Here is a 12,661-nt window from a genome sequence, read left to right on the forward strand (position 1 = left end):
TTATTATTTTTTTTATTACGTATTTTTATGAATAGGGAAAGACCGAAAGAGGGACGAGGTATAACACGAGCAATAGATACCAGAAGATAGATGGTGGATGGTGGATGGTGGAGGGTGGAGGGAATCGTGTTCTGGTGGTTCAGTTGTTAGTATAGTGGTCATGCTTACGTAGTACTATGCAATGCGCGTGCTCTCATCCCATCCCATGCTTATGAAGTTATGATAAATAATACTAATGCGAATATGTTTGGATTGGACTGGTTTGATTTTCAGGTCTCACAATGATTCATTCCAATTATCAGATAAAATCCCACTTACAACTGCGACCTTCTATTCCTATACCTATAAATAATAAAGGTATTTGCAGATTTTTCTTCTGATTTTGTAAAGAACTGTCAATTTTTTCTTGAAATTTAATTTTAGTCGATTAGCCTCGTGAGCTTTCATAATTGGCCAATTTACCCTCTAAGCTTTAATTTTAGTCGATTATCCCTTCTGAACGTTTATAATTCGTTAGTTTTCAATAATGAATTTGTTGGATTGAGCAATTACTTTTCTTATTAGAATTTACTCGTAGATCAAGTCATTAGGAAGGCTATTGAAATAGCATTACAACTCCAACATGTTGAAAAAGTGGACCATGGGGAAGATTCATAGTTGGCCACATTAGGGATATAATTCAAACAAAAAATGTATGGAGTAAACTAGCGGAGAAGAAGAAAAAAAAAATATGTTGTCCACATTAGGAGTAAATTACCTTTTTGTCTTCAAACAATTGCCAAGTATTGCACATGTGACTAAGATGGATGAAAATTTTCAAAATCTAATGTCGATGGGGAAATTAGCAAATTATAAAAGTTCAGGAGGGTAATCAGCTAAAATTAAAATCCAAGGAGAAAATTGGGCAATTATAAAAGTTTATACCGTAATTGGTTAAAATTAAAGTTCAGGAGGAAACTGACAGTTCATTACAAGTTCGGGAAGAAAATTAACAAATACCTCTAAATATTAACATCATCTGCATATTTTTTTGTTTTTCAAAATTTATTTGTATATACAGAGTCTTTAAGAGAAGGATTCCCATTTTTACCAAAAAATGGGGTTAGTTGTGGGGTCCTTCCCATTTTTTTAAAAGATGGGGATTAGTTGTGGGATCCGAACAGACTATTTTTCAAGTTGCATCCCATAGATCATCGTTGCAATATATTAGCCAATTAGGAAACACTTGAAGCATCTAATTGAGTTCAAAGAAATTGACGAACATTATGTTCTAAGAAACGTTGAAATCTTATCGTGACAATTACATGGGCAAATGTTTTCGGATTGAATTGAATTTTTACATAGATGATTTATGAATCGAGACTTATAAAATAGACAATTCGGATCGTTGAAGTTCAATGTAGACTGAGTCTCACAACTAATTCTCATTTTTTGAAAATAAAAAATAAGGAAAATTAATGAAAATGACTTGAAAACTTTGAGTTTTAATCAAAATGACAAAAATGTGTTGTAAGTGAATAGTACTAGAAGTAACTTTTTAAAGTAAAAATATAATTTTCGTTAAAAATGAATTATACCTAAAATGTTTTGTTAAAACTTCCTAGAAAATAAGATTCCTTCCCTCACTTGTATGCGTAGCAGCCTAGTCATTATGCCCCATTAGCTCGTTCTACATAATTATACACGTAGCAGCCTAGAACATATGAGTTGAAGTGGGTGTACTCAGCTAAAGCCAAAAGAAATAATCAAATATGAATCAAGTAACCACGAGTGAGAGAGGGACGCACACGCGTGGTTCTCTGCTGTCTACGTGTATAAAACATATATGGCTACCCTTTCCTTTGGCCCTCACATAACTTTGCTTACGTGTCAACCTCCTACTAAATGATTCTATCTCTCTGATTTGGACCCTTGGTTTGGTAGCCTGAGAGCAATTTTGAACGGTTCCGGTTAACTTTTTATCCAAAATGAGAACTAGCATAGTGTCGATGAAACTAAATAAAGGTTCTCTAATTTTGTGAGTTGCATACTTATGCATGGACATGTGCAACATGTATTATATATGTTGATTTTATGTCGTGCAATACATGTACATAGAGTAACTCTCGATATAGCACTAAAAGCAAGATATATAGACATCAATACTCCTCCAATTTTCATTGAAAGGAGATCCACACAAAATCGAAATTAAGTTGTGATTTAGTAGAACAGACATGTGGAATGATGCCCATGAACTTTCAACTTGCGCATTACATAGCCCAGCATCTAGCTCCTTCCGATAACGTGAAGGTATTCCATTCTACGCGCACATTAGTAAAGAGTAATTGTGTAAAGTAATTTGTACAACACCAAAATCAAAAGGGCACTGAAAAAAAAAAGAAGAAACACCCACAATATCCTACCCTACTGGTCCCTACCCATACATAAATCAAAAGGGCCAAGTACCCAATCCCAATCGCTGCTTTTTAAGTTTTGGCAGATCATCAGATCTCTCTTGCATTCTTTTTCACCGGACACCAATAATGTTGTCGTCCTCATGTGATCATTAAGATTTAAGATAATGGTAGTGTTATTTACACGTTATTTATTTATTTTATACGTTTTTTTTTATTTTTAATCATTAGATCGAATAAATTAAAAAATATCAAAGAATACAAATTCACTCAAAATGTGTAGAATGTAAAAGTAGATACATAAAAGATAAAAAGAATATGTAAATATCATTATTCTTATAGCAATAACTATACTCTCTCTTGTGCTTTAAATGACATCATATATGCTAATCATAAAATCAACTAAATCAAATAGTGATCTAGCTAACTCAAAAAAATCATTTCCATTTATTGGACTAATTATGTACCAGTCAACATTCAGGAGTGCTTAAGGGTTTAACATTTTGCAAAATAATTTTTCATTCTACATGATATATGAAAACGGTGAAAATTTTGTTTAACAAATTATTTTATAAAGATAACTCATAAAATGGAAAACGCATAAAACAATATTTAGTATAAGCTATGTAGAACATCACATTGATGTTTTCTTAGTTTTTCAAGAATAAATTTTTAAATATGGCATAAATGATAAATTGTAAATAGTCAAAAATCTTAAGAAAAAATAAAATCAGGTATGCTACCACCATCACTTTTTTCATCACCACCACAACATTCTCAATGCCATCACTCGTACAACCTCCACCATCTCACATTCTCACTCTCAAGTCCACCACCACCACCTCCCACCATCGCCACAGCCACCACATCTTCCACTGCCGTTATCCATGCAACCATGGCTACTATTACCGACATAGTCTCACCATAAACACCATCACATGCACCTCTGTCGCCACCACCATTAACAGCATCACTATCATCATATTATCGATTGTCTTGCATTCTCACCATTACTACCATCATCCAGCCACTATTGCTACTAACAGCACTCTCGTTGCAACCACCACCACTTCTACTGGACACATTTTCAAATCATAAAATTACAAAATTCTATTTATCATTTTCGTGGTACAAAAAAAGTCACTTCAAAATATGTTTGCAAAGCGTTACTGGACGAATCCTAATTAAAGCAACACATTATTTTTGTATTGTATAGTAACTCTCTATATGTAGCACGCGAAGCATATAATGATAAGATAATCATCACAATTAAGAATATCACCCAAATAACAATACAAAACAAAACAAACAAAAATAATCATCACAATTCACAAGAATTACCTACTTAATAATTACATCGATCATATGATAATCACCCCCATAAGCTACTGGACAATATAATAATGATGCATACATATGTACATAATAATGTAATTAAAGATAACATAAAATATGTGGGTTACCAAGGCCGCAATCAGTTGGCCGGTCATGTCCATCAAAGTCTTCCACACCACTGAGCTGATTCCCACGACACGCATCCCATCATACATACATGTATGTGATATCTATGTATATACATGTACGATGGGATACAAGCTAACACTTTCTCTACGCGTGTGTTAAACAAAGTATATATGGACGCGCACTGCAAAATACTTGTATATGTGCCAATATCCAACCACCATTTTCTGCGTTTATTTTATGTCCAGTGCTGCTCTTAGGGCAAATCCTTTTGATTCTTCACGGTTGGTTAACAAGTGGCGATTTTAAAATTATCGACAATCCACGTAAAGTTTATATATATATATATATATATTTTTTTTTTTTTAATTACAAACTACATTTACCACTTCAATTTATATTAAAGAGAGGAGAATAGTTTAAACTTTAAAAGCAGTGAAACGTCTTTAAGCACTAAAATAATTCATCACTAGGGATAATTTTACATTGTGAAAAAAAAAAAATATATATATATATATATAGGTGAATAAAATATTTATATTTTCAGCCAAAGTTTTCATTTGTACTATGGGATAATGGGTAGAACTAGAATGATTCTTAAAAATAAAGGAAGAAGGAGCACTGAGCATATATATAATCTGGCGGGGGCACCCCCACGAGTCCTCCACCAAATGATTTGCATTATGTATGTCATAGCTGCTAGGTAGGATCACATTGACACATTCGCATGTGTAAGCATTATACAAGCTTAAAGCTTTCCACTTCCACTTTCCACTTTCCCACCCAAAAACAAACAAATTAAGACTATTATAAAAATGAATCCCCACTCCATTATCATAATAAACTGGGTTGCATGACACGTGTGGATTTCCGAACTTCATTGCCCGAGCACACCTGACGAACAATATTGTTCCAAAACAAAACCCAGTCTAATAATTTATGAGAACTTGAGAAGGGGAGAGTAGTAGTGTAGATTATCATTTTGGACACTTGCATGCACATCTTTCTCTTTTACTTTTCTTATTGTGATATTTGGATCAGAAATATTGAGATAAAGATACGTGCAAAAGAAAGTTGTTAAAAGTGAAACTGTGTAAGTATATATATTATCGAAAACGAAAAGAATCCTTTCTGTCATCCACAAGATATAAAATTTCAATTAATTGCATGCTTTATGTAAAGTCAATAATAGTTTACAAGTTTAAGGCAATGTCATAATTAATTCATAAGCAACGAATACAGTTACCTAAAACTTTTATCTCTCCCACAACTTGTCAACTAAACTTGCGTCCGTCCCTTGCACCGATCATGTCTCTATATATATTTTTTCTTCCAAAACAATTAGTTCTATTATTTCATTACTAGCTAGAGGCTAGAGCATCGCAAATACTTTGGCAAAATGGAGCTCTTCATGTTATATTAGTAACTCCCTCACATGCTATTCATGTGGTTGATAAAGTTATTGCAGTGGAAGTTACTAATTTTTTTAACACACGATATTATCTACACTAATTTTTTTAACACACGATATTATCTATATATTAGTAACTCCCTCACAATGGGCTAGCAATAATGTGATTCAAATTCGCCTTTGGCGAGAATCAAACCTAAAACCTCTCATTTACACGTGAAGAAGAATACCACCAAACCGTAATAAGTGGCACTATTTCATTTTATTTATGAAAATTAATATAAACTCACTTAAGTAAAAAGGATCATGATCATATTACCCTCCTTTAAAAAGAATAAAATGACCATCATGTCGCTTTTGGTTTAGAAATTATCACATGATGGTCATTTTATCCAATTTGTTCATATTTTTCGACAAGTATCTACTGAATTTAAAAAGGTAAAATGACTGAATTTGTTCATATTTTTCGACAGGTAGAATTCGGTATGCCTTTGCTAAAAATTTACGTGGTCTCTGTTGGAATTGATTTTGGTGTGGAATGTGTGTGTGGTGTGAGGGTGATTTAGTAAGTAAGTAGAGTGTATTAAGAGATTTTAAAAGTTAAAAAGTAGGTGCGAGGTATTTTTAGTGTGTGAGTGTGTGGAACAATATGTGGGATGCTAATAAAACAATCCTATATAGGTATAAGTATACAATACTAGCAAGGGAGACGTGAGTTGTTAATAATCATTTTGTTTGGGTTTATTTGCATCATTTTTATTAAAAATAAGAAAATTGTTTATTAGTAACCGTTTTGATTTTTAAAAAAAAAATGAAAAGTGAAAAGTACATTTTTTTAATTTCTAAAACTTGCGTTGTTTTTGGATAACTAAACTACAAGTCCAAAAGATAAAAGAGAAAAATTTATATACAATTTCATAACACGGGGGCATTGTCGTATATTCTGTGCCATACAATTTTTTTTTATTTTTAAATATGGAATATATAGGGAAGGTATATATATATGTATATATATCAAAACGCAAGGGCATACTCGAGTGGAAGAAAAACTCGATGTCATTGTCATGGACAAATATATGAAATTTATATTCATACTCATGCACAGGTTGGGAGAGAAAGACAATGCTCTAAAATATGATGCTCGCGCCACCCAGCGTCAAATAGCCAATACTTTTGCAAATCTCTGAAATGAGAAAGGGCAGGCTAGGCTCCACCACGCAACCGGATCCCATTTACTCTTATCTCTCAGACTAATCTGATCAGTAGTGCTCTCTCAAAAGAAACTTCATTATTTTATTTTTATGGACACAACTTGGAATCTGATTGATGGCTTCTTCCTTTAATCATTCTTTGATTGATCTCTCTTATTCAGTTGATTATATTGGAGAGATTAAATTTGTAGACTAAATGACATGAAAGTTGATAATTGAATTATTACTTAAACGTTATTAAGCGTAATCATTCTTATTGATGATACATCATTTAATTTGTAATTTTATATACAAATTTAATCTTCCTAACATTAAGCGAAGTTTAAAAAGCAAAACAAAAGTGCGTACGTATGTGCGTGCGAGAGGAGATAAATTATCTCTTGTAACTTAAAACATCATATTATAATATTTATTAAGCTAACGGTATACTGTTTAAACACGGGAATGATTATTTAATAACCGGTGATATTATCAAGCCTAATTCTTTCTTGCGTGAAAATTTGTTTTGTGTGTATGAGAGGGAGAGAGGACTTTGTTTAGCATCTAACTTGAAAACTTTTCCCACCTTTTAAAATGAATATTATTGATATAAGATACCATGCAACCATAAAATACATCAGTCATAGCGAATTTCAGAGATACGAATGTTGAAAACTACAGACCCAAATCAATTACTATTTATTTAAAAAAAAATGGGGAAGGGAATATAGGAATATATTGATTAATTATTTACAAGGAAAAGCGGCATTACTGTGTCTCTTTAGTTTACTTAGAAATTCTTTTAGGGCAATTCAATTCACCATAGCTTTCTCTCGTAATCCCACAACTCTTCTTTTCCCTCCCAGCTTTTTCTTTTCAACTTATTCTTGCTGTTGAGAAAAAGTAAATTCTACAAATAGAGGCATGAATTTCTTATGCTTTATACGCTGACAAATAGAGGCTAATGATTTTCCAAAAACACAAAAAGAAAAATTAAAATGAACCGTCTTGACATGTTGATAAGCCTAAAAAAAAGGATGCCGGAATGAAGAGGAATGTGCTTTAGCTACTATGCATGAACGAGGTGATAGTCCCAAACCCCGGATCATTTCTTTGGCATTATCCCCCAATGAACTTGTTTAACAAAATCTAACATGACCGCACGGCCATACTGATTTTGTTAAACAAGATCACCATACTGTACCCAAATTAGTTGTTTGAATAAAAGGATAGACTAAGTTCAACTTGTGACAAGCTAGTTAAACCCAGTACCTAATTAGTCTAAACAACTTTAATGACGTGACAAACGGGGCCTTATTGATAATAATAATAATTGCATTCCCCTCTTCGAGTATGAGGTTGTTCATCCACTTGCAAATAACGTATTTTCAACGTAGAAATTTTATAATCGGAACCACTCAATCTCTTAATCTTCATTTGAAGATCATCTATATAAAAATTATTTGAATGGGTGATTGTTTAGTCATCTAAATGTATTGAATAAATCAATGGAGAAGATACCAAGTAACATAATCATGATGAACAGCTGATTTACATGATACATTTGGATGCCTAAATGATTCACTGATTTAAATAATTTTTTGTGGGGTTGATCTTCAAATGAAGATTAAGAGATTGAAAGATTCCAATTAAGAAATTTTTACAGTGAAAATACGTTATTTGCAAGTAATTAAGGGAATAAACTCATCCCCAAGGGGAAAATGTAAAGCATTCCTAAACAAAATTTTGCCACTCAGAAAAAAGTTTTTCAGCACCCCTCATTAGCGTATTATTGTTTCCAAATATAGAAAATTCTTAAGATGCAGATGTAATCGATAATTTTAACTATTTGAGTTACAAACTGCTTGCTTTTCAAATAAACTTACATATATATTTGATTTCTACGTACATCCACGATGACCATAATACTAATCAAGAATAGACAGAAAAGATGCCAATAAAGGGGACTAGCTTAGCTATATATAGGATGAGATTAGTACTAAGATTAATGGCTAATAGTTAGTGTTCGAATAAATTAATAGAAAAGGTGCGATTCCCACCATCGCCACATGGAATGGAGGTCTACATGACCATGGATGCGAGCACACAAGAGGACATCTTCCATCCTTCGTGTGTGACTCTGTGTGTGTATATATATATATGCATATCGAAAAGCTATATATTTATGTGCTCCCAGGCTCGTTCGCTTTGGGACACCAACTTAAATCAAGCCAACTCAAGTACGCCTACGTACTTGTGCCCTTCCCCAACCATCGCACGCAACAAAATTATCGAAAAAAGGATAAAATACAAACATTCAACTTTGCAATGTCTCTCAGCAGCATAGTGCCAAAACCAGCAGAATATGGCGGCAGCGACAGTACTTGTGCTACTGCTGTTGAAGGTTCGCCGGAGATGCCTGCTGGAACCCAGAACAAGGCAGCGCCCGCCACCCAAGTTAATTCGCAAGCTTTCCTACAACTGACGTTGTACCCTATAACTTTAAAGGTCTCTCATCATCATCTCTCTCTCTCTCTCTCTCTCTCTCTCTCTCTCTCTCTCTCTCTCTCTCTCTCTCATCGACGTATGTAAAAGTGACAATCCTGCTAAAATTAAGTAATTAATTTATTAGTAACTAAATTGCAGTTTGAGGAGGTGTTTTACAAAGTGAAAGTGGACCAGAAAGGGAGTAGGGATAGCAGCAGATCTAGAGAAAAAAGTATACTGAGTGGGATAACAGGTATGGTATGTCCGGGAGAGATACTAGCCATGTTAGGGCCATCTGGAAGTGGGAAGACGACCCTCCTTACTGCCCTGGGAGGGCGCCTCAATCATCAGAATAACAGCAAGTTCATGTCAGGCAATATCAGCTACAACGGCCAGTCATTCTGCGGCGCCATCAAACGACGAACGGGATTCGTTGCCCAAGACGACGTTCTGTACCCGCATCTCACCGTGACTGAGACTCTTGTGTTCACGGCTATGCTGAGGCTGCCCAACAGCCTAAGCCGGGACGAGAAAGTGCAGCACGTGGAGCACGTTATCAGCGAGCTGGGCTTGACTCGGTGCCGGAGCAGCATGATAGGGGGCCCACTGTTTAGAGGGATATCAGGGGGTGAGAAGAAGAGGGTGAGTATAGGTCAAGAGATGCTGATTAACCCGAGCTTACTTTTGCTGGATGAGCCCACCTCAGGGTTGGACTCCACTACAGCTCAGCGGATCCTGACCACACTCAAAAGGCTTGCTAGTGGGGGCCGAACCCTTGTCACCACCATCCACCAGCCCTCCAGCCGCATCTACCACATGTTTGATAAGCTCGTCCTGCTTTCCGAGGGCTCACCCATTTATTATGGCCCTGCTTCTGCGGCCCTAGATTATTTTTCCTCCATCGGTTTCTCCACGTCCTTGCCTAGTGTTAATCCTGCTGATCTTTTGCTGGATCTTGCTAACGGTATGTATGCATGTATGAACTAATTATTATATGCATGCATGCGTATATATGCGTATGTTAAAATGGTCAATCGATCCACCATCTCCATCGGATTGTTTATTCAAACTAATTACGTACGTTACGTCCAGGAATCGCCCCTGATTCCAAACATGCATGTGAGCAGCGCGAGAATACGAACACGGAACAGGAGCAACAGATGGTGAGAAAAGCTCTCATTTCTGCCTACGATAAGAACATTTATGCAAAGTTGAAAGATGAGCTCTGTGCTGGTTTGGAGGTCAACAACTACAACAATTACATGAAAGAAGCTGCTTCTGCAAGTAATTCCTTAAGCATATCCTCTCTCGCTCTCATTTTCCTAGCCCCTGGTTCGTTTAATTTTTATTTTCAATTAATAATAGTGGCTTTTGTAGTGCATTAGCTGATCATGCGATACCTGCAGAGCAATATTGGTGTACAAGCTGGTGGCACCAGTTCAAGGTGCTGCTTCAGAGGGGGTTAAGGGAGCGAAGGTACGAAGCCTTCAACAGGCTAAGGATTTTCCAAGTAATAAGTGTGGCCACGCTTGGTGGACTCCTCTGGTGGCGCACACCCACTTCTCACATTGAAGACCGTGTAAGCTACAATTCCTTTCTTTAATTTATAATGCATAACTCCATATAGGGTTTAGTGTGGCCACGTATTAATAATTTTTTAGTGTGTATATGGTTGGTTGGTTGCAGATCGCTTTGCTCTTCTTCTTCTCAGTGTTCTGGGGGTTCTACCCACTGTACAATGCAGTGTTCACATTTCCCCAGGAGAGAAGGATGCTGATAAAAGAACGATCATCGGGAATGTACCGGCTTTCATCGTACTTCCTTGCAAGAACAGTTGGAGACCTGCCGCTGGAGCTGGCACTGCCAACGGCATTTGTGTTGATAATCTATTGGATGGGAGGGCTTAAACCGGACCCCTTTACATTCATCCTGTCCCTGCTCGTGGTTCTGTACAACGTGCTGGTCTCCCAAAGCCTAGGGTTAGCCATTGGTGCCATTCTGATGGACATAAAGCAAGCCACCACTTTGGCCTCGGTTACAACACTTGTCTTCCTCATCGCCGGGGGTTACTACATTCAACAGATTCCCCCCTTCATCGTGTGGCTCAAGTACTTGAGTTATAGCTACTACTGTTACAAGCTTCTTCTTGGGGTCCAATACGATGAGGACGACTTTTATGAGTGCTCCAAGGGTGTCTTGTGCCGAGTCGGAGATTTGCCCGCCATCAAATCCATGGGCGGTCTCGAACACTTGTGGCTCGATGTCTCCATTCTCGCCTTAATGTTACTGGGTTACCGCCTTCTTGCTTATCTTGCACTCCATCGAGTGCGCTTGAGGAGATAATTAATCATTAACTTCATCGATCAATCATCCGAAGATTTTTCTCCTTCTTCAACTGATCGATCGTGCATCGAGGAGGAACGTAGCTGAAAATCATCAAATTATGTGGTGGAAATTTGAGTTGGAATTAATTAAAATCCTATATGCTGTAGCCAGCTTAATTTAATCGGCTTGATCGATATTAGTTACTGACTTGTAGAAGATCATTCTAATTTCAAAATAAGACATTGATTATGCTCAATCAGTTATAATAAAGAGAAAGAGAACATATGCTCTTCAATTTCTAGGTGGAAGCACACCCAACTGCCGGATCATTCAAAGAATGGTCGTCCTTGTAGTATAATATTATTGTCAATCAAATCTGAACAATATCCTCCTTCGTTAATTAGTGTAATAAAGATAATGTTATGGATGTCAAATTTTTAAACCAAATTTGCAAATCAAATTATGTGCCACCAATAGAAAATAAGCATATTAAACAAAGTAATAATCCAATCATTAGCATCCACATCATTGATTTAAAAATTAATCTTCCTAGCATTACACATTTTTACTTTTAAAAAATAATAAAAACATATGTTAAATTATCATTGGGTCAAAAAACACAAGGTACTCACTGTGAGACCTAAGTATTATGCTAATAATTATAGGGTTGGGCTATCCACACACCCTATCTACATGAGTATTTTTGTTCACCATCATAAACTTTGATGTATGCTCACTATATACCTAATCATCTATCACGTGTCCATTCACTTAACTTTGGTTAATTTTTTATAAAATTAAAAAAAAGTAACATTTAATATGAAAGTTAACTAAAGTTAGTTGAAATGACACAAGACAAATAATTAGGTGTATGGTGAGCATACACCATAGTTATGTTGGTGAGCAAAAAATGCTCCCCCTATTTACCTCCCAAATGACACACCCCTCTCAATTTCCAGCAGTCATATTGAATTAATTGAAGAATATCAAATGATATAAATTAACAAGGGGTATGTAAGAGGTAAAAATGGTATGTGGATAGTACAGTCCTAATTATAAGATAAGATGACTACTTATACTCAAGATGTATACAAGCGGATTATATATATAACTAATAAAAAGGGTTTCAAAACTTTAAATCTTAACCAAAACCATTCAAACAACTTTATTTAATATTTATGTAAAAAATAATAAGATATATATATATATATATATATATATATATAATTAGTCTGTCGCGTATCCCCCACTTTAGGCATGGGTGTAGAGCGGATTAATCAACTTGGACCATATTTGTTAATCTGACAACTATTTAATACATAAGACTACAAACGCTCGATTCATATTAAATACTCCTATCCGATGTCTTATACAAGATGCCAAACGAGGCACGA

General features: G+C 35.5%; 1 protein-coding gene across 2 annotated transcripts; it reads left to right on the top strand.

Annotated features, from left to right (window-relative positions):
* The first annotated feature begins 8,671 nt into the window (after window positions 1-8,671).
* Window positions 8,672-11,650, top strand: LOC137718380 (ABC transporter G family member 14). Of its 2 annotated transcripts, none has more exons than XM_068457918.1 (5): window positions 8,672-8,963; window positions 9,102-9,906; window positions 10,035-10,274; window positions 10,349-10,521; window positions 10,629-11,650. In XM_068457918.1, exons 1-5 carry the CDS (start codon window positions 8,784-8,786, stop codon window positions 11,283-11,285), a joined length of 2,055 nt encoding a protein of 684 aa, XP_068314019.1. In that variant the 5' UTR covers window positions 8,672-8,783; the 3' UTR covers window positions 11,286-11,650. The 2 variants fall into 2 exon arrangements, with proteins under 2 accessions (XP_068314019.1, XP_068314020.1); XM_068457919.1 differs by having other exon boundaries at window positions 10,035-10,226.
* The last annotated feature ends 1,011 nt before the right edge of the window (window positions 11,651-12,661 follow it).

Source organism: Pyrus communis, chromosome 15 (assembly GCF_963583255.1).
Source record: "Pyrus communis chromosome 15, drPyrComm1.1, whole genome shotgun sequence".
Classification (NCBI taxonomy): Eukaryota; Viridiplantae; Streptophyta; class Magnoliopsida; order Rosales; family Rosaceae; genus Pyrus; species Pyrus communis.